The following is a 23,289-nucleotide window of genomic DNA, read 5'->3' on the forward strand; positions in this document are numbered from 1 at the left end:
CAGGTTCGAACCCTGAGTCTGGAAGATCCTTTAGAGAAGGAAATGGGCAACCCACTCCAGTGTTCTTGCCTGGGAGAATTCCATTGACAATCCGTGGGGTCACAAAGAATTAGACACGACTGAGTGACTGAGCACAAACACACTACATGTCAAATCCTTTTTCTTGCCACTGGAGTGAACAAGACAGGAAAAGTTCCTGCCCTGGTGGAACTTACATGCTATGGGACAGATGGGAAAGGAACAATATAGCCTAAAGTAAATAACTTCTTATTGAAGAAAAGCAGGCAATTTTGATTGTTTGATTGAACATTGATTAAATGTACACCTATCTCTTCATATATACTCTGTATAATCTTTGCTGTTGTTCAGTCACTAAGTCGGGTCCAACCCTGCGATACCATGGACTGAAGCATGCCAGGCTTCCCTGTTGCTCACTATCTCCCCAAGTTTGCTCAAACTCATGTCCCTGAGTCAGCGACATGCTATCTAACCGTCTCATCCTCTGTCATCCCCTTCACCTCCTGCCTTCAGTCTTTCCCAGCATCAGGGTCTTTTACAATGAGGTGGCTCTTCACATCAGGTGGCCAAAGTTTTGGAGCTTCAGCTTCAGCCTCATCCTTCCAATGAATATTTAGGGTTGATTTCCTTTAAGATTGACTGGTTTGATATCCTTGTAGTCCAAGGGACTATCAAGAGTCTTCTCCACCACCACAGTTCAAAAGCATCATTTCTTCAGTGCTCAGCCATTTTATGGCCCAAGAGATTATTATTACCTTAGAATAAGAATTATACTTATTGTTTTATTTGAGCTACTTCAGACTCCAGAGTATGGTTTTCATGTGCCTGAATATCTAATAGTATGAATCTTTGATTGATCACATGCTTTTGCAGGGTAAAGCAGAAATGTGCTGAAAATCAAAAACAAAAACCCAGCCATACTTGACTGAAGAATAATTACTGAAAAGTGAAGGGGGAAACTGGTTGGTACCAGTTAGGTTATTAGCAGAAAGAGAAGTAAATGAATGCCATTCTGTAAGGTAGGAAGACTGAGTCCATTGTAGAGCAGACAGAACAAATGACTGGAAGATTTCATGTTGAGGGATGACATGGAGAGCACCTTTTCTTAGGGAGGAAGCAGAGGTTTTTCCCGCTGCAGTCACCTTAGTGCAGGGCTCCCGGTGGAGACTCGGAGTGGAGCAGAGGTGGGCAGGGAGAGCAGTCGGGCATGTGACCTTTGAAGCTGAAGGAATTCTACTACAGTCTCCAGGCTGGGGTCATTGCACAGTGCTTGGAATCTCAGTTCAGTTCAGTTCAGTTGCTCAGTCGTGTCCGACTCTTTGAGACCCCATGAATCGCAGGACGCCAGGCCTCCCTGCCCATCACCAACTCCCGGAGTTCACTCAGACTCACGTCCATCGAGTCAGTGATGCCATCCAGCCATCTCATCCTCTGTTGTCCCCTTCTCCTCCTGCCTCCAATCCCTCCCAGCATCAGAGTCTAGGTGTTAAATAAAGTTTTAATGAGTATCAGATAGGCTTTGAGACATCAGACAGCCCAGCATAGGTGATTGCCTTCCCCAAGGTCTGAGAAGTGATATTGTTCTTCTTTAGCTGTGGGAAAAACCTGAGCAGAAAGGTGAGTATGGTGCCAAGATATTACTGTGTTTTTTTCCTTTTAAAAAAGAAAACTATTCCTGAAGTGTCACATCCATCTATGGTAAAAATCAAATGGCGGTAAGACATTTGAAAACAAAATATGTTGTGTAACTGGATTACTATTATTATACTGGCTACTGCTGAACCTCCAAAAGTTTGTGCTGTAAACACATACGTGATTAGTATTGCTTTTGAGTGTACAAGACAGTGTCTCAGCTGGGCACATCCATGCATCCGTGGTTGGCTGGGGTTGGGTGGGCAGCTCTGTTGATCTTGGATGGACTCTGTCGCACTTTGGGAGCTGCCCAGCTAGAGGCTGGCCCTCCTGCACTTTGCCTCCCATCCCAGACACTAGGCTAGGCTGCACCAGTTTTCTCAGGATTATAAGAGAGTGAGAAGAAGTGTGCAAGGTCTCTTGAGGCCTAGGCTAGAACTGGCACCTTTGGTAAGCCAAAAAGTTCAGATTTAAGGGGTGGGGAAACAGACAATGCCTCTTGCTGGGAGATGCTGCAACGTCCCATTGCTAAGTATGGATAAAAGCGAGGGGTGAAGACATGAAGCACAGATATTTTTACAGTCATGATCCTCATGCCTTGGTCCTCATGTCCTTGATCAACAATGAATCTACTCTTTTGGAAGGAAGGAAGGTTTTGGTCTTCAGAGTATTGCTGAAATTCATCCTCTGTTCACTGGTGCTGAATAGAAGTGCAGAGACAGAGTTTGGGGTGAAGTAGAAAACAGTAGCTTTTGTTGCTTTGCCAGGAAAAGAGGGCCATAAAGGGCTAATGCCCTCAAAACTATTTGACCCACCCTGAAGAGGGTAATGAGTTTCATAGTGTGAGGAGCAGGGCATGATCAGCTAATTGACAGTTCTTGGATTGGCTGGCATCAAGGAGAAGCTTCAAGCACCATCAGTCTTCTGATTTCAACCAGTCTAGGGTCTTTGTCCTTGCAGCCAGGAGTTTCCATCTCTCCAGATGAAAGGGAGAGGGGGTCTGCTTCTTGTAAAAAAAACTTAGGAATATGTGTCAGGCCTTTATCTATGTCTTTCAGAGAACTGAGAGTTCAGTGATTCTTCTGTGTGGCAGAATTATAGCCTAAATTGCTACCAGTTCCCCAGCCTGACAGCTATTCTTCCTTTCTACATCTTCACATTTTCCAGTGATTAACTCTTGAGTCAATATTTTACTTCAGAAGACAAGGACATGGGAGCTTATGGTTTCAAAAGCTCTGGAGCAGTTAATGCATGTGATGTGCAAATGAACACATTTTAAATTTTTAATGGTTTATAACATTATCTAAGTGATAGAGAATGCAGATACCTGTGAAGATACCCAATGAGCTACAAGAAAACTTTGAAAGGCAATTCAGTGAGCTCAGAAATCAAATTAATGAACAGAAAGAATAACAAAGAGAAATTGGTATTTTCTGAATACCAACTGAAATTCAAAAATAGAACCAAATAGAAACTCGGGAGCTGAAGAACTTAATAAGTGAAATGAAGACTGAATTAGAAAGCACTGGAAATACTGGAGACCACATGGAAGAGAGAATTAGTGAGCTCGAAGACAAATCTAGAAATGATGTAGACAGAAGAGAGGAGATTAAGGTCTACAAAAAAGAAAATCCTATAGAACTACCTGACTCCATTAGGAAATGCATCATTAGGGTAATGGTTATCCCAGCAAGGAGAAGGGAGAATGAAGAGAAATAGCAGTTGAGGACTACCCAAACCTGGGGAAAAAACTGGACATACAAGTCTATTAAGTTAAGCAACTGATGTGTCTTTTTTGTGCCAGTTCAATACTGTTTTATGACTGTAGCTTTGTAGTATAGTCTGAAGTCAGGGAGCATGATTCTTCTAGCTCTGTTCCTCTTTCTCAAGGTTGCTTTGGCTATTTGGGAACCTTGCAAGTATTATGCTAAATGAAGTAAGTCAGATGGAAAAAGACACATATCATATGATTTCATTCATATGTGGAATACAGAAATAAGTTAAAAATAAATGAACAAACCAAACCAAACAAACACAAACACATAGATACAGTGAACAGAGAGGAAGGGTGGCAGGGGGAGGGCATTTTGGAAATGAGCACACTGGAGTGTATACAGGAGAAATATAATATTTATATATACAAAAATTTATATAATGTTCAGTTCAGCTGCTCAGTCATGTCCAAATCTTTGAGATCCCATGGAATGCAGCACGCCAGGCCTCCCTGTCCATCACCAGCTCCCAGAGTCCACCCAAAACCATGTCCATCGAGTCGGTGATGCCATCCAACCATCTCATCCTCTGTCGTCCCCTTCTCCTCCCCCCTTCAATCTTCCCCAGCATCAGGGTGTTTTCCAGTGAGTCAGTTCTTCACATCAGGTGGCCTAAGTATTGGAGTCTCCAACACCACAGTTCAAAAGCATCAATTCTTCGGCATGCAGCTTTCTTTATAGTCCAGCTCTCACATCCATACATGACTACTGGAAAAACCATAGCTTTGACCAGACGGACCTTTGCTGGCAAAGTAATGTCTCTGCTTTTTAATATGCTGTCTAGGTTGGTCATAGCATTTCTTCCAAAAAGCAAGTGTCTTTTAATTTCAAAGCTGCAGTGATTTTGGAGGCCAAGAAAATAAAATCTCTCATTGTTTCCACTGTTTCCCCATCTATTTCCCATGAAGTGATGAGACCGGATGCCATGATCTTCGTTTTCTGAATGTTGAGCTTTAAGCCAACTTTTTCACTCTCCTCTTTCACTTTCATCAAGAGGCTCTTGAGTTCCTCTTCGCTTTCTGCCATAAGGGTGTGTCATCTGCATATCTGAGGTTGTTGATATTTCTGTTGCCAATCTTGATTTCAGCTTGTGCTTCATCCAGTGAATTTGAAGTGTCAAATATTTCTTCTTTAGGTAAAACTTTTTTTCCCCACTTGAGTAACTGTTCAGTAGTTTAGTAATCGGGGCTTCCCTCATAGCTCGGTTGGTCAAGAATCCGCCTGCAATGTTTAGTAATTAGATGCCTTTCTGTTGCTTTCCAGTAGGTGGCGATATAGCGCAAGTTGGTTTTGTTGTGGTTTTCCTTTTCTTTTTTCTTTTTTGCGACGGGGAGTGGTGGTGGTTCTTTTCCCAGAGCTGCCTCTGGTTATTTTTGAGAGCTGTCACTTCCCACCCTCTGTTGTCTCTGTCAAGGATGTTGCCCTGGATCCTCATTGTCACCGGTGTTGTTGGTGGGGCACCTCTGAGATAGCAGGTTCCTCGGCTGTGTGCAGTTCCCTGCGTATGGGGAGGGAGAGGGTGAAACGGAACCGGGGTCGCAGGTGTCTCTGCCTTGACTGGGGTTGTGGTGCTGCTGCTGCTGGAGGCAGTGGGGGAGGGGAGGCTGAGTCGTGGTGCCCCTGTAGCTTGAGGAACAGGGTTGCAGGGCTTGCTGCCGCTGCCTTCCAGCTCTTTGTTGGCTGGGGGTGCTGTAACCAGGCCATCAGACTCCTGTGTGCCACCTCCGTAGCTGTTACGGGCTTCTCCCGGGCTCTGGGCCCAGCTGTTGTGGCCAGGCGTTCAGGACTACAGGTACTGCCTTCATCGTTCCTCTGGTTCTTCCTCCTCCGTGTGGTCCAGTCCGCCCACCTTTAGACAACAGATGTGTGGAATTCTCCAGCATCCTGCTGTGTGGGGCAGAGTCACCTTTGTTGAGTTATGGATGCTTTACTGGTTTTACTGGTTGTAGATTGAGGGGGAGAGATAAAGGGAGTGTCTCACACCCCTGTGATGCTGATGTCACTCTTCCAAACGGGGCACATTTTAAATACACTTGGTAGGATAATAAGGATAAACTCTTCTGGGTTGTACTAAGCAAGAGATCTAAATAGAATTAGAGGAGAGTGGTCATTGTTTATCATTCAAATGGCTATTTTAAAAAAACCTTCTGAAAGTCCATGTTTTAAAAGATTTTATTTATTTTTGTCTGCACTGGATCTTTGTTGCTTTGTGCAGGCTTTCTCTAGTTGCAGAGAGCTGGGATTACTTACTCTTCGTTGTGGTGCGAGGGCTTCTCATTGCAGTGGCTGCTTTTGTTGCAGAGTATGGGCTTTAGGGTGCACAGGCTTAGCTGCCCCACGGCATGTGGAATCTTGCTGGATCTGATCTGATTTCCCTGCATTGGCAGGCGGATTCTTATTCACTGTGCCACCAGGGAAGACCTCAGGTGGCTATTTTCTAAGTCCTGGAAGATGCTTTATTAACTGTAAGTGTTCTCTTTTGTCTCTTAATTAAATTTAGTAAGATGCTTACTATGAAATGTAATTTGCCAGCTGGCTTTCATCCCAGAGTGTTTCACTCTGTCCTTGTCTAACATAGTGTGCCTTCCAAAGTTCCTAGTGACAGATAGAGCAAGAATACAATTTTACATATTCAAAGAACACTTGTTTCTCTTATAATGCTATATTTCAGGACTTTGTCCCTTCCTTGGGCCTTTTCCTTTCTTTAACTTTAAACTCCAAATTATAAAATTAGACTCCTTGACTAAAGTCTTTTTTGTAAGATAGTTTATCTTCTTTGTTCCAGAACTCTGGATGGCCTACTTTTGTTGTTGCTGTTGTTGGTCTTCTTTAAACAGTCTTGCTCTTGAATGAAATACTATTCCTTTCATGTTAGTATTAGTCACTTACTTATACATATTAAAGAACGCCTGCCCTCTTGTGTCCATCGAGGCTGCTACAATAAAGAGTGAATTAGCAAGAGTATCAGGCCAGAAATACAGCTTTCCATCCTGTGGAGATTTCCTATCAGAAAGCTTGCTCAAGACTGCCAGTATGGTTGTTCAGATAAAACACTGCAAAATGACTCCAGCCCAAGTGGTAAATGAATAGTCATTAAAATTTGCTTATATATAGTCATTAATATCATGCATCCTTAGGTCTGGTTCCTGATTTAATGTATTTTCATCAAATCATAAAATCAAAATTTCTCAATGGAGAGCCCAGAGATGGAGGTTCACCGGGATCTGCTGCCGAGGTGAACAAAAGCTGGGGGAGGACAATGGCAACTGGCACCCTAGAGTTCGTTATAAACAGTGAAGCAAGCCAGAGAAACACAAATATTGCATATTAACACACACATATGGAATCAAGACATACGGTAGGGATGAGCCTATTTGCAGGGCAGGAATAGAGTCGCAGACAGAGAACAGACTTGTGGACCCAGCGAGGGAAGGAGACAGTGGGATGAACTGAGAGAGTAGCACTGAAATATATACATATTATATGTAAAATAGATAGCCGGTGGGAATTTGCAATGTGAAGCAGGGAGCTCAACCTGGTGCTTTGTAACAACCTAGAGGGGTGGGATGTGGAAGGTGGGAGGGAAGTTCAGTAAGGAGGGGATGTGTGTATCAGTTCAGTTCAGTCGCTCATTCATGTCCGACTTTTTGTGACCCCATGAATCGCAGCACGCCAGGCCTCCCTGTCCATCACCAACTCCCGGAGTTCACTCAGACTCATGTCCATAGAGGCGGTGATGCCATCCAGCCATCTCATCCTCTGTCGTCCCCTTCTCCTCCTGCCCCCAATCCCTCCCAGCATCAGGGTCTTTTCCAATGAGTCAACTCTTCGCATGAAGTGGCCAAAGTACTGGAGTTTCAGTTTTAGCATCATTCCTTCCAAAGAACAACCAGGACTAATCTCCAGAATAGATTGGTTGGATCTCCTTGCAGTCCAAGGGACTCTCAAGAGTCTTCTCCAACACCACAGCTCAAAAGCATCAATTCTTCAGCGCTCAGCTTTCTTCACAGTCCAACTCTCACATCCATACCTGACTACTGGAAAAACCATAGCCTTGACTAGACAGACCTTTGTTGGCAAAGTAATGTCTCTGCTTTTGAATATGCTATCTAGGTTGGCCATAACTTTCCTTCCAAGGAGTAAGCGTCTTTTAATTTCATGGCTGCAATCACCATCTGCAGTGATTTTGGAGCCCCCCAAAATAAAGTCTGACACTGTTTCCACTGTTTCGCCATCTATTTACCATGAAGTGATGGGACTGGATGCCATGATCTTCGTTTTCTGAATGTGGAGCTTTAAGCCAACGTTTTCGCTCTCCTCTTTCACTTTCATCAAGAGGCTTTTTAGTTCCTCTTCACTTTCTGCCATAAGGGTGGTGTTATCTGTATATCTGAGGTTATTGATATTTCTCCCGGCAATCTTGATTCCAGCTTGTGCTTCTTCCAGCCCAGCATTTCTCATGATATACTCTACATATAAGTTAAATAAGTAGGGTGATAATATGCAGCCTTGACGTACTCCTTTTCCTATTTGGAACCAGGCTGTTGCTCCATGTCCAGTTCTAACTGTTGCTTCCTGACCTGCATATAGGTTTCTCAAGAGGAAGGTCAGGTGGTCTGGAATTCCCATCTCTTTCAGAATTTTCCACAGTTTATTGTGATCCACACAATCAAAGGCTTTGGCATAGTCAATAAAGCAGAAATAGATGTTTTTCTGGAACTCTCTTGCTTCTTCCATGATCCAGCAGATGTTGGCAATTTGATCTCTGGTTCCTCTGCCTTTTCTAAAACCAGCTTGAACATCTGGAAATTCACAATTCACATATTGCTGAAGCCTGACTTGAAGAATTTTGAGCATTACTTACTAGCATGTGAGATGAGTGCAGTTGTGCTATAGTTTGAGCATTCTTTTGCATTGCCTTTCTTTGGGATTGGAATGAAAACTGATCTTTTTCAGTCCTGTGACAACTGCTGAGTTTTCTAAATTTGCTGACATATTGAGTGCAGCACTTTCACAGCATCATCTTTCAGGGTTTGAAATAGCTCAACTGGAATTCCATCGCCTCCACTAGCTTTGTTCTTAGTGATGCTTTCTAAGGCCCACTTGACTTCATATTCCAGGATGTCTGGCTCTAGATTAGTGATCACACCATCGTGATTATCTGGGTCGTGAAGATCTGTTTTGTACAGTTCTTCTGTGTATTCTTGCCACCTCTTCTTAATATCTTCTGCTTCTGTTAGGTGCATACCATTTCTGTCCTTTATTGAGCCTATCTTTGCATGAAATATTCCCTTGGTATCTCTAACTTTCTTGAAGAGATCTCTCGTCTTTCCCATTCTGTTGTTTTCCTCTATTTCTTTGCATTGATCACTGAGGAAGGCTTTCTTATCTCTCCTTGCTATTCTTTGGAACTCTGCATTGTGTATATACCAGTGGCTTATTCATGCTGATGTATGGCAGAAACCAACAACACTGTAAAGGAATTATCCTCCACTTATAAATTTTTAAAAACCCCCAAAAGAAATAATAACTAATATCTGCAAAATGCGTCATATATACAATGCCCTACATCAACAATGATGGTTTGATATTTTGCATATATGTATGCTGATTCATATATTCATGTTTCCTGTAGGGTTTTTGGAGTCTCTGGATGACTTTTACCTTCTTAGCAGTGGTTTGGTATTGCTGCAGACCACAAACAGCGTGTATAACAAAACCCTACTGCAGCACGTGGTACCCCAGTCTCTCCTGGCCTGGCAAAGAGTCCGGGTGGCCAATATGATGGCTAATAATGGCAAGCAGTGGGCAGAGGTCTTTTCAAAATACAACTCTGGTAAGTGGCCCTTTAGAATAACATTTAGGCATGTACGTTTTTTTTAGATTTTGAGTTAACCAGCCAGCAATACCCATGCCCTGTCTTCATGTCTTCTCTGCTTCAGGCACATATAACAATCAGTACATGGTCCTGGACCTGAAGAAGGTAAATCTGAACCACAGCCTTGACGAAGGCACTCTGTACATTGTGGAGCAAATTCCCACATATGTAGAATATTCCGAACAAACTGCTATTCTGCGGAGAGGTACTTTCTTCATGCTAGAAGTCTGATGAGTGTGTGTGTGTGTGTGTGTGCGCACACACACATATATGATGGATAATGTGTGGTGTGTGAACGTATGATGGGGGGGTGTGTATGGTGGGGATGCAGGGGTGGGAATGCTGTTGCTTGTCACACAGGGAAAGAATGACAAGTTTCATCACATGTAAAACCTACACCTCAAACTCTTACATGACAATGTACTCTTTTTTTATACTATTTATTTTTTTTTAAGTGTTTTGTACTATTTATTTATGACCTCTGTTGCATGCACGGGTTAAGTCACAGTGATGATTTTTCCTGGTACAGAGTAGCAGCTCAATTAATACTTCTTTTGGCTGCACCATGCGGCATAAGGGATCTCAGTTCCCTGACCAGGGATGAATTGAAACTGCACCCCTCGGTGTGTGGAGTCTTAACCACTGAACCACCAGGGAAGTCCCATGACAGGGTACTCTTACATGTGTGTGCATGTGTGCAAAGCCACTTCACTTCAGTCATGTCCAGTTCTTTGTGACCCTAGGGGCTGTAGCCTGCCAGGCTCCTCTGTCCATAGGATTCTCCAGCTAAGTATACTGGAGTGTGTTGTCATGCCCTCTTCCAGGGGATCTTCCTGACCCAGGGATTGAACCAGAGACTCTTAGGTCTCCTGCATTGGCAGGTGGGTGGGTTCTTTACCACTAGCGCCACCTGGGAAGCCCACCTTTGCGATTTTACTGGGTTTTATGAAAATGAATTGAGATAATTTCTATTGATTCTTAAGCATATTACCGGTCCACAGCAAGTCCTAGCATCTTGCATTGAACATACCACTCAGCACACACAGGAAGTCCTCACTGAATATTTGTTGAATAAATGAAAGAAAAGATGATGTCTGGGTGGAAGTTCACAGGCTAGAAAGTTCAGTTCAGTCGCTCAGTCGTGTCCAACTTTTTGTAACCCCATGGACTGCAGCACACCAGGCTTCTCTATCCATCATCAACTCTCTGAGCTTACGCAAACTCATGTCCATCGAGTTGGTGATGCCATCCAACCATCTCATCCTCTGTCATCCCCTTCTCCTCTAGCTTTCAATCTTTCCCAGCATCAGGGTCTTTTCCAGTGAGTCAGTTCTTCGCATCAGGTGACCAAAGTATTGGAGCTTCAGCATTAGTCCTTCCAATGAATATTTAGGACTGATTTCCTTTAGGATTGACTGATTTGATTTCCTTGCAGTCCAGGGGACTCTCAAGAGTCTTCTCCAACACCACAGTTCAAAAGCATTAATTCTTCAGCACTCAGCTTTCTTATGGTCCAACTCTCACATTCATACATGACTACTGGAAAAACCAAAGCTTTGACTAGATGGACTTTTGTTGCAAAGTAATGTCTCTGCTTTTTAATATGCTGTCTAGGTTGGTCATAGCATTTCTTCCAAGCAGTAAGCATCTTTTAATTTCAAAGCTGCAGTCACTATCTGCAGTGATTTTGGAGCCCCAAAATAAAGTCTCTCACTGTTTCTATTATTTCACCATCTGTTTGCCATTGAAGTGATGGGACCCGATGCCATGATCTTAGTTTTCTGAATGTTGAGTTCTAAGCCAACTTTTTCACTCTCCTCTTACTTACATCAAGAGGATCTTTAGTTCTTCACTTTCTGCCATAAAGGTGGTGTCATCTGCATATCTGAGGTCACTGATATTTCTCTCTGAAATCCTGATTCCAGTTTGTGCTTCATCCAGCCTGACATTTCACATGATGCACATAATTTAAATAAGCAGGGTGACAATATACAGCCTTGACGTACTCCTTTCCCTATTTAGAACCAGTCTGTTGTTCCATGTCCAGTTCTAACTGTTGCTTCTTGACCTGCATACAGATTTCTCAGGAGGCAGGTAAGGAAGTCTGGTATTCCCATCTCTTTAAGAATTTTCCACAGTTTGTTGTGATCCACATAGTCAAAGGCTTTGTAGTCAATAAAGCTGAAGTAGATGTTTTTCTGGAATTCTTTTGCTTTTTCAATGATCCAACAAATGTTGGTAATTTGATCTCTGGTTCCTTTGCCTTTTCTAAAACCAGCTTGAACATCTGGAAGTTCTGGGTTCACATACTGTTGAAGCCTGGTTGGAGAATTTTGAGTATTACTTGCTAGTGTTTGAGATGAGTGCAATTATGCAGTAGTTTGAACATTCTTTGGCATTGCCTTTCTTTGGGATTGGAATGAAAACTGACCTTTTCCAGTCCTGTGGCCACTGCTGAGTTTTCCAAATTTGCTGGCATATTGAGTGCAGCACTTTCACAGCATCATCTTTCAAGATTTGAAATAGCTCAACTGGAATTCCATCACCTCCACTAGCTTTGTTCTTAATGATGCTTCCTAAGGCTTACTTGACTTCACATTCCAGGATGTCTGGCTCTAGGTAAGTGTGATCTGGGTCATGAAGATCTTTTTTGTATAGTTCTTCTGTGTATTCTTGCCACTTCTTCTTAATGTCTTCTGCTTCTGTTAGGTCCATACCATTTCTGTCCTTTATTGAGCCCATCTTTGCATGAAATGTTACCTTGATGTCTCTAATTTTCTTGAAGAGATCTCTAGTCTTTCCCATTCTGTTGTTTTCCTCTATTTCTTTGCACTGATCACTGAGGAAGGGTTTCTTATCTCTCCTTGCTATTCTCTGGAACTCTGCATTCAAATAGGTATATCTTTCCTTTTCTCTCTTGTCTTTGGCTTCTCTTTTCTCAGCTATTTGTAAGGCCTCCTCAGACAACTATTTTGCTTTTTTCCATTTCTTTTTCTTGGGTATGGTCTTGATCACTGCCTCCTCTACACTGTCACAAACCTCTGGCCATAGTTCTTCAGGCACTCTGTCTATCAGATCTAATCCCTTGAATCTGTTTATCACTTCCACTGTATAATCATAATGGATTTGATTTAGGTCATACCCAAATGGTCTAGTGGTATTCCCCACTTTCTTCAATTTCAGTCTGAATTTGCAATAAGGAGTTCATGATCTGAGCTACACTCAGCTCTCAGTCTTGTTTTTGCTGACTGTATAGAGCTTTTCCATCTTTGGCTGCAAAGAAGATGAAGTCTTCTCTTGTGTTGTTGGAAGAAGGTGTTTGCTATGAACAGTGCGTTCTCTTGGCAAAACTCAGTTAGCCTTTGTGCTGCTTCATTTTTACTCCAAGGCCAAGTTTGCCTGTTACTCCAGGTATCTCTTGACTTCCTACTTTTGCATTCCAGTCCCCTATGATGAAAAGGACATCTTTTTTTGTGTGTTAGTTCTAGAAGGTCTTGTAGCTCTCCATAGAACCATTCAGCTTCAGCTTCTTCAGCATTACTGGTTGAGGCATAGATTTGGATTACTATGATTTTGAATGGTTTTCCTTGGAAACAAACAGAGACCATTCTGTCATTTTTGAGATTGCATTCAAGTACTGCATTTTGGACTCTTTTGTTGACTATGAGGGCCACTCCATTTCTTCTAAGGGATTCTTGCCCACAGTAGTAGATATAGTGGTCATCTGATTAAATTCACCCTTTCCAATCCATTTTAGTTCACTGATCCCTAGGATGTCAATGTTCACTCTTTCCATCTTCTGTTTGACCACTTCCAATTTACCTTGATTCATGGACCTAACATTCCAGGTTCCTATGCAATATTGTTCTTTACAGCATCAGACTCTACTACCATCACCAGTCACATCCACAACTGGGTGTTGTTTTTGCTTTGGTCTGTCTCTTCACTCTTTCTGGAGTTACTTCTCCATTGATTGGAGGGTTCAAACGAAACATTGTGCACACCAGAGACCCCACAGAGACTGAACTAGACCTGCCTTTGAGTGTTTGTCTCCTCTGGAGGCATGGGTCAGCAGTGGCCTGCTGACCAAGGGCAGCAGGGGCAGGGGCTCTGGGTGCTGCAGACCTGGGTATGGCATAAGCCCTCTTGGAGGAGGTTTCCATTAAACTCACCATAGAGCCACCAGAACTTACACAGGACTGGGGAAATAGACTCTTGTAGGGCACAAACAAAACCTTGTGCACACCAGGACCCAGGAGAAAGGAGCAGTGACCCCATAGGAGACTGACCCAGACTTGCCCATGAGTGTCCAGGAGTCTCCAGGAGAAGTGTGGGTTGGTGGTGGCCTGCTGCATGGTTGGGAGCACTGAGTGTGACAGTGTATGCCTGGGACCTTTTGAAGGAGGTTGCCATTATCTTCATTACCTCCACCATAGTTTGGCCTCAGGTCAAACAACAGGGAGGGAACACAGCCCTGCCCATCAACAGAAAATTGGATTAAAGATTTACTGACCATGGCCCCACTCATCAGAAGAAGACAGTTTCCCCCTCAGTCAGTCTCTCCCATCAGGAAGCTTCCATAAGCCTCTTATCCTTATCCTTATCAGAGGGCAGAGAGAATGAAAACCACAGAAAGCACAGAAAACTAATCAAACTGACCACAAGTTAGCCTTGTCTAACTCAATGAAACTATGAGCCATGCTGTGTAGGGCCACCCAAGTCAGACGGGTCATGGTGGAGAATTCTGACAAAATGTGGTCCACTGGAGAAGGGAAAGGGAATGGGAAAGCACTTCACCATTCTTGCCTTGAGAACCCCATGAACAGTATGAAAAGGCAAAAAGATAGGACACTGAAAGTTGAACGTCCCAGGTCAGTAGCTGCCAAATATGCTACTGGAGATCAGTGGACAAACAACTCCAGAAACAATGAAGAGACATGCAAGAAAGGAGCTCAGCAGTTTGACAAGGGGATAAATCAAACAGATAGAGACACAAGACCATGGCATGAAGGAGAATGTATTAGCCCAGGATGGCTGGAGATGAGGCTGTGATGTGGAAGATAAGGTTGTGATGGGAAAACTACAGCCCTTAGATCCTGCTGAGCAGTTTAGCCTTTATCCTTTAGAGCATCAGTCCCCAGCCTTTTTGGCACCAGGGACTGGTTTCATAGATGATTTCTTCTACAGCCTGGGGTGGGGGGTGGGAATGATTTGGGTTTGGGGATGATTCAAATGCATTATATTCATTGTGCATTTTATTTCTGTTATTATTACATCAGCTGCACCTCAGATCATCAGGGATTAGATTCTGGAGGTTGGGGACCTTGCTTCAGAAAACTGGAGTCTTTGAAAAGGGAGAACACACTGAAGGACAGATAGAAGACAAGAGGTGAATTAGGAAACTGTTGAAATAGGTCCACTGAGAGATGAGTAGGTACAGAACCAAGATAACGCATGGATCCTGGGGATCAGGGCTGGTCCTTCATTTCCCAGGTCCTCACATTCATCTTGTAATGACACCCAGGGGGAGATGCCTCACTCCACAGTGGCTCCAGCCAGTGAAATGCCCACCACGTGCATAAAACAGAGTTGACTAAGGTGGAAACTTCAGTTGCCAAGATCAGGTGCTACCAAGCAGTGGGCCTACCTCCACTCCTTCTTGGGAAATCCACCTGAGAAGTCAGATCACTAGGTGGTTGCTTGGTTAGCACGACAATTCAAAACTGAGGACGCAGCTATCTGACTCTGAAGACTGGTCCATCCAGCTCCAAAGAGCCTGATAGTAATAGCCAACCTCAAGAGGGAGATGCTTGTTAAAGGGGACCAGTTACCCCAGGCCTTTTCTTCTTTGGACTGCTGCTAATGATATGCTGGGATCTGGGTTCTTTGCAATCCCATTTTTAGATCCCATGAAGAAATCTACCCTGGTATTAAATAAATTGATGATGACCTGTCTGTAGTTTGGGGGGGGGGGGGGAGGTTTATGTTTTATTTTTCCACCAGAGGCAGAAAATACAGAGTTAAATTCAGAGTGTCTACCATATACTTGATGTATCTTTTATTTATTTTCTTTTGTTTGACCTTCATAATGTATTTCCAAGGGCTTCCCAGGTGGCACAGTGGTAAAGGATCTGCCTGCCAATGCTGGAGCACAGGAGAGTTGGGTTCAATCCCTGGGTCAGGAAGATGGCAACCCATTTCAGTATCCTTGCCTGAGAGTTGGGTTCAATCCCTGGGTCAGGAAGATGGCAACCCATTCCAGTATCCTTGCCTGGAGATCCCATGGAGAGAGGAGCCTGGCAGGCTACAGCCCATGAGGTCACAAAGAGTTGGACATGACTGTGCAACTGAGCACACACACAACATATTTCCAGATAAATAGTATTGTTACCGGAGAAGGCAATGGCAACCCACTCCAGTATTCTTGCCTGGAAAATCCCATGGACGGAGGAGCCTGGTAGGCTGCAGTCCGTGGGGTCGCAAAGAGTCAGACACGACTGAGAAACTTCACTTTGACTTTTCACTTTCATGCATTGGAGAAGGAAATGGCAACCCATTCCGGTGTTCTTGCCTGGAGAATCCCAGGGACGGGGGAGCCTGGTGGGCTGCCGTCTATGGGGTCGCACAGAGTCGGACACGACTGAAGCGACTTAGCAGCAGCAGCAGCAGTATTGTTACCATCTTACTGAAAGGGAAGAAAAGCTGAGGAAGAAACATATGATTTTCCCAAATAAGTGATGTTGTACAGCCATTTTTTAAAAAGCCCCACAAACCTAGTATTTAGAAGCCGCAGTGATATATCAATAGAAGTCCTGGGTGCTTTTAGTCAGAAGGAAGGCATTCAACCTCTCTGAACCTCTGTTTCTTCCTTTAGAAGGAAGAATGGTCATATTTATACATCAGTAGGTGGTTTTGATACTATATTGGGTTGGCCAAAAAGTTCGTTCAGGTTTTTCTATACACTGTGATGGAAAAACCTGAAGAAACTTTTTCGCCAACCCAATATAAGATACTCTTTTAAATGCTTTTTTAATCATAAAGCTTTATGAAAATTTAAAGAGCAATGATTTTTATTATTCATTTGAGCTATTCACGTAGAGAACTGTAATAGTTAATGTTCATCTAGTGCTTACAAAGTACCAGACCCTGTTGTAAGCTCTGCCATCCATTTGAACTCACTTAATGCTCACAGCAGCGATCCTTGTGAGGTAAGACATCATTGTTCACATTTTACAGATGAAGACGTGAGCCACAGAGAGGTAAAGTAACTTCTGTAAGGTCACATACCAGGCAGTCTAACCTCCAAGTCTCAATTACCTAGATATACTGCAATAATAAATGTGATTTTTAGCCTGTACTTTCAATGTTGTCTTTGTCTTCCTTCACCTTGATGCTGGCTCCATGCCCCAGAATCAGTGAGGTTGAATGTTTTATCATTTGTTTTGTCCTAATAACTTCACCCCGAGCAGTGGATCCTATAAAATAGTAAGGAGAAAGGAAGACAGACAAGGGCCAAGAGAAGATGTGAGTGGAAGCTAAACCCTGAATGGTGAAGGTGGTCCTATATTGGCTGACAGTCCTGCCGCAATACCCCAGGCTACCATAATCTGAGATGTTCCTGAAATGGCGATTTTATTAAAGTTGTGTCACGTTTGATGCCTAGTGATGAAGGGCTGGCACACTGTGAAGCTTCAAATGAAGCTGAGCCTTATGAATGTTTAGGGTCAGAGGAGTTAAAAGTCTACTGGAATCTTAAGATCATCTCTAATCCCTTCACAGTATAAATTTTCCTTTCCCTCTTCCTACTAAAAAAAAAAAAGGGGGGGGCAGAAATGAGGTTAACTGACAAAGGCCTAATTATTCAACTCTGAGCCTAGAAGTCAGGTTTTCTTCTGCTTAATAGATTGCCTTAAGAATGGATTGGAAGAATCAATATAGTGAAAATGAGTATACTACCCAAATCAATCTACAGATTCAATACAATCCCTATCAAGCTACCAGCGGTATTTTTCACAGAACTAGAACAAATAACTTCAAGATTTGTATGGAAATACAAAAAACCTCGAATAGCTAAAGCAATCTTGAGAAAGAAGAATGGAACTGGAGGAATCAACTTGCCTGACTTCAGGCTCTACTACAAAGCCACAGTCATGAAGACAGTATGGTACTGGCACAAAGACAGAAATATAGATGAATGGAACAAAATAGAAAGCCCAAAGATAAATCCACACATATATGGACACCTTATCTTTGACAAAGGAGGCAAGAATATACAATGGAGTAAAGACAATCTCTTTAACAAGTGGTGCTGGGAAAACTGGTCAACCACTTGTAAAAGAATGAAACTAGATCACTTTCTAACACCACACACAAAAATAAACTCAAAATGAATTAAAGATCTAAACGTAAGACCAGAAACTATACAACTCCTAGAGGAAAACATAGGCAAAACACTCTCCGACATAAATCACAGCAGGATCCTCTATGATCCACCTCCCAGAAATAAAAGCAAAAATAAACAAATGGGATCTAATTAAAATTAAAAGCTTCTGCACAATAAAGGAAAATATAAGCAAGGTGAAAAGACAGCCTTCTGAATGGGAGAAAATAATAGCAAATGAATCAACTGACAACTAATCTCAAAAATATACAAGTAACTTATGCAGCTCAATTCCAGAAAAATAAATGACCCAATCGAAAAATGGGCCAAAGAACTAAATAGACATTTCTCCAAAGAAGACATATGGATGGCTAACAAACACATGAAAAGATGCTCAACACTCATTATTAGAGAAATGCAAATCAAGACCACAAAGAGGTACCACTTCATGCCAGTCAGAATGGCTGCGATCCAAAAGTCTGCAAGCAATAAATGCTGGAGAGGGTGTGGAGAAAAGGGAACCCTCTTGCACTGTTGGTGGGAATGCAAACTAGTAGAGCCACTATGGAGAACAGTGTGGAGATTCCTTAAAAAATTGCAAATAGAACTGCCTTATGACCCAGCAATCCCACTGCTGGGCATACACACTGAGGAAACCAGAATAGAAAGAGACACATGTACCCCAGTGTTCATCGCAGCACTGTTTATAATAGCCAGGACATGGAAACAACCTAGATGTCCATCAGCAGATGAATGGATAAGAAAGCTGTGGTACATATACACAATGGAGTATTACTCAGCCATTAAAAAGAATACATTTGAATCAGTTCTAATGAGATGGATGAAACTGGAGCCGATTATACAGAGTGAAGTAAGCCAGAAAGAAAAACACCAATACAGTATACTAACACATATATACGGAATTTAGAAAGATGGTAATGATGACCCTGTATGTGAGACAGCAAAAGAGACAGGTGTGTAGAACAGACTTTTGGACTCTGAGGGAGAGGGAGAGGGTGGGATGATTTGGGAGAATGGCATTGAAACATGTATACTATTATGTAAGAAACAAATCGCCAGTCTATGTTTGATGCAGGATACAGGATGCTTGGGGCTGGTGCACGGGGATGACCCAGAGAGATGTTATGGCGAGGGAGGTGGGAGGGGGGGGTTCATGTTTGGGAACTCATGTACACCCGTGGTGGATTCATGTCAATGTATGGCAAAACCAATACAGTATTGTAAAGTAAAATAAAGTAAAAATTAAAAAAAAAAAAAAAAAGGAATCTGGGGTGAAAAACCAAAGAATTCTGATGCTCTTCTCCCCCTAGTGGAATAATCTAGGCTATACTGGTTCTGTAAATTTCTAAGGATCTGTGTGGTTACCAGGGTTCACAGCCATTATTTTCTGTGTAATGTTACTTTGTAATTACACAGCTGTGCCGATGTTCAAAAGAAAGTACCGTTCATGACACTTTTGTTTCCTCTCTCTTCTGTCTTCCTCCCTGTCAATCCCACCCTTCTCTCCCTTCCATTCCAAATCAGGATATTGGCCCTCCTACAACATTCCTTTTCATGAAAAAGTTTACAACTGGAGTGGCTATCCAATACTGGTCAAGAAGCTGGGTTTGGACTACTCTTATGATCTGGCTCCCCGAGCTAAAATCTTCCGGCGTGATCAAGGAAAAGTGATGGATATGGAATCCATGAAATATATCATGCGATATAACAGTATGTAGCACATTTGTCAAGAGTCATTCTTCCAAACTCTTTTTCTTCCCCATGGATAAAGAATCCATTTATCACCTCTGTACTAGAAGGCAGTCTAAGAAGTTATTGAATTATTTAGTATTCAGTTGATACTATGCATAATATATATTCAACAAATAGAATTTTGTCCTTCTTTATGAAAATGATAGGGAAGAAGATTCTATGGATTTAATTGAAAAAAGTCTTATGTAAAACACAAAAGAAATAACCCATACAGGGTAACTTTTTTTTTCTTTTTCTTTTTTACCCTACCATCCCAAACACAGATTTCCTTCGAAGGACAAAAGCAGCTACTAAAGCAAAAATTACCCGTAAACACTTTGTTTTTGATGAACAATATCAAAGATTCGTATTTGTTTTGTTAAAAAAAACTGGACACACACTTGTGCTCTGTTCTCTTCTGTCCAGTCATCACTGCGGTTGTGAGCGCAGGTTGAGCCTGGAGTGGGGGCTCGATGTTGCCTCCTCCCTGTACAAGCCACAGGGGCCTTCCGTATGTGGGAGCAGGCTGAGCAGATCTGGACACCTAGGCTTGAATAGGGCCACACAGCTTACCGTGAAAGAATGCATCTCGGAATGGCCAGTGCTCACTCTGTCCCATCACTGTTCCCTAGATTACAAGGAGGACCCTTATAGCAAGGGTGATCCCTGCAACACCATCTGTTGCCGTGAGGACCTAAACTCACACAGTCCGAGTCCTGGAGGTTGCTATGACACCAAGGTAATGTGCTGTTGGGTTCTGTTTGCTTTATTTTGGCTGTGCTGGGTCTTTGTTGTTTGGGGTTTTTTTCTACTTACGGTAAGCAGAGGCTACTCTCTAGTTGCAGTGCCTGGGCTTCTCACTGCAGTGGCTTCACGGGCTTCAATAGTTGCAGTTCCCAGGCTCTAGAGCACAGGCTCTGTTGTGGCCCACGTGCTTAGGTGCTTGACGGCAAGTGGGATCTTCCTGAACCAGGGATTCCCCACACTGGTAGGTGGACTCCTTCCCACTGGGCCACCAGGGAAGCCCCACCCTATTGGTTTTCCAGTGCCTAGGCCTATTCAAAGGCAGAGCTGCAGAAATTTTTGTGGCATAAATCACAATAATGTCTCTTAACTACTGTGCCTGTGCTCTATTGCTAAGTTGTGTCTGACTCTGCAACCCCATGGACTGTAGCCTGCCAGGCTCCTCTGTCCATGGCATTTCCCAGACAATACTGGAATGCGTTGACATTTCCTTCTCAAGGGGATCTTCCTGACTCCGGGACTGACCAGTGTCTCCTGCATTGGCAGGAGGCTTCTTTACTGCTGAGCCACCTGGGAAGCCCAATGCCTCTTAAACATGAACTCAATTATGGAATCAGCTTTTTCAGAGGTTATAGTGGTAGGTCCCTTGGACTAACTTCCAGTCCCTGCTCCGTCACTGCATCACATCATCTCACAGTGCTTCTGTTTCCTCATCTGAAAAATGGAAAGAAGAGTACTTGCTTCCTAGGGTTGTTGTGAAGAATGAATATTTAATATCTATAAAATGTTTACAACAGTACTTAGCATATTATTTGTGAATGTGCATAACCATAATGATGATGATGATGGTGATAGTGTTGCTGTCTTAAGTTTTACCAGACTGGCCCAAAGTCCAAAGAACATATTGAGAGCACAGTGATGTCACTTTAAACAGAAATTGAATAGAGCTGAAGGAATAAGTATTGGGCCAGATGCTCAAGCACTAAAGGGTTTTCACTACAATTGTTAAGTGCTGTAATGTGTCTCACAATATAGGTAATAAGTAAGTTTACAGTGGGGTTGAAGCCCACTCATATAGGCTTGTAAGAACCAGTTGTTTAAAATGTCAACACCAGTTTGATAGCCTGAAATGGCAGAATATTTACATCATGGAAATCAGCAAACACTACAACTTGGGGTCTTTTTTTTCCTAAGAGAGCTAATTGTTAACAACTTATTGGCACAGGACTGCACCTGGAGTGTCCAAGATTATGCATTAACTATCTAGTGGGTAGAAAAGAATCATTCTACCACATCTTTTTGTACTTTTGGGCTTGGGCATGTGTCTTTTCATTTCCATCTATGGTCCTAAATTCTGAAGAAATCTGTTAGATTTAAGAGTTAACTGTTCTATCTGAAGCTCTGAAAACTATTAAAAATGCCAACCTCCTAACACATTATTTTTTCTATCAGCCTAATGGCTAAACAGAAGATGGTTTAGAATGGTTTGAGCCAAGCTTTAGTCTTTAATGACTAAGATTTTGTATAATGTACAAAAAACAGTGGATGTAGTGAGCCTGGCACACATGAAGCCCCAGTGAATGCTTTTGTATTTATTTCTTTTTAATGGTATTTGCAAACATTCAGTAAAGTGTGTAAAAAGTGTTATGTCCATTCCAGAGTACACAAAGAGAATTACTTGAACTGGGGAGAAACCAAGCCAAGCTTTCATCTGCCAAATTTTACCTTTTTCAGGAGACAAAAGCCTGCCAGTTTTTCATCAAAAAAGGTTCTGTTGAAGCACGTATTTAAAAAATATCACTTCTCTAGAGCCATTTTGAATGAGGAAAATCTGAAGTTATAAGACATTTTCTGCTTTCCTGTCTAACCTTAAGTTCTGCTGTGATCCAATGTTCAAGTGTTTTTAAGAACCATGGACCTTATTTTTTTATATCAAGTTCCATCTACTTTAATACTCTTGTTACTGCCCTGATTAATAACAACTTTTACTGAGGAATTAATACATTCTAGGTACTGCTCTCATTAATCCTCATGACAACTCTTCTATGAAGTAGGGTTATTAGTATAATTTTACAAATAAGAAAACTGAGTCAAAATAAATTTTGGAGGTTGAATTCTAAATATGAGTAACCTGACTCCAGATCTCACACTTTGGGCTGTTAGTTTAATACTCTTCTACCAGTCAGTGCAGGGCTTCCAAGGTGGCACAGTGGTAAAGAATCCACCTGCCAAGCAGGAGACATGGGTTCAATCCTTGGGTTGGAAGACCCCGCCCCTGAACAAGGAAATGGCAACCCACTCCAGTATTCTTCCCTGGGAAATCCTATGGACAGAGGAACCTGGCAGATGACTTAGTGACTGAACAACTAGTCAATTCACATTTGGATGCCAAATGGATACAGAAGAGCATATTGTAGAAGCTTGCAGGATTTTATTTTAAGGGGAGCTAATATTGTGACTTTGGACAAAGAGCAGGGACCACACCTAAAGGGGCTTAGTCGTGTTTTTTTCCCAATGGTTTTCTAAAACATCCCCCTCCTCTCTCTCTGCAGGTGGCAGACATCTACCTGGCATCCAAGTACAAAGCCTATGCCATCAGTGGGCCCACTGTACAAGGTGGCCTCCCTGTTTTTCACTGGAGCCGTTTTAACAAAACTCTCCATGAGGGCCTGCCAGAGGCCTACAACTTTGATTTTATTACCATGAAACCTATTTTGTAACTTGACATAAAATGGAGGGAGATAAGGGAATAGAAGGCTGCAAGTAAGATACCAAAGGCAGTATTTTAGCTGTTTTTTCATTCAGAATTAGTTTTAATGAAATATATTCAATTCAGTCTATCACTTTCATTTTCTGCTGCTGATTTTGTCATTTTTAAAACAAGCGCCTACAATTGGGTGGGGCACCATATAAGAAACATATGGTAAATAAACAATACCATTTCAGCACACAAGCTTATACACCAGAAAGTACGGTAGAAACTGCTCCCTCACCCCGAGATCCACTGTCTCCATGTATGCCTGGCTGCATAGGCCGCACCTCCCAGCTTCCCTTGGGCAGCTATGCCATGTGACAGAGTCCTTGGGGTGGACTCTGAGTTGAGTGCTACTCCC

At 42.6% G+C, this 23,289-nt stretch overlaps 1 protein-coding gene across 2 annotated transcripts in view; it reads left to right on the forward strand.

The window, feature by feature from the left end:
* Positions 1 to 23,025, forward strand: part of PLBD1 (phospholipase B domain containing 1) — an 87,357-nt gene extending 64,332 nt beyond the window's left edge. The window contains exons 7-11 of one of the 2 annotated variants that reach the window (XM_069585659.1): positions 9,058 to 9,258; positions 9,365 to 9,505; positions 19,226 to 19,411; positions 20,065 to 20,171; positions 22,729 to 23,025. In XM_069585659.1, coding sequence (XP_069441760.1) covers positions 9,058 to 9,258; positions 9,365 to 9,505; positions 19,226 to 19,411; positions 20,065 to 20,171; positions 22,729 to 22,896 — 803 coding nt within the window. In that variant the 3' untranslated portion in view covers positions 22,897 to 23,025. The remainder of the gene's footprint in view (positions 1 to 9,057; positions 9,259 to 9,364; positions 9,506 to 19,225; positions 19,412 to 20,064; positions 20,172 to 22,728) is intronic. The other variant, XM_069585660.1, reaches the window with a different exon arrangement.
* The last annotated feature ends 264 nt before the right edge of the window (positions 23,026 to 23,289 follow it).

The sequence above is a fragment of the Ovis canadensis genome, chromosome 3 (assembly GCF_042477335.2).
Source record: "Ovis canadensis isolate MfBH-ARS-UI-01 breed Bighorn chromosome 3, ARS-UI_OviCan_v2, whole genome shotgun sequence".
Taxonomy (NCBI): domain Eukaryota; kingdom Metazoa; phylum Chordata; class Mammalia; order Artiodactyla; family Bovidae; genus Ovis; species Ovis canadensis.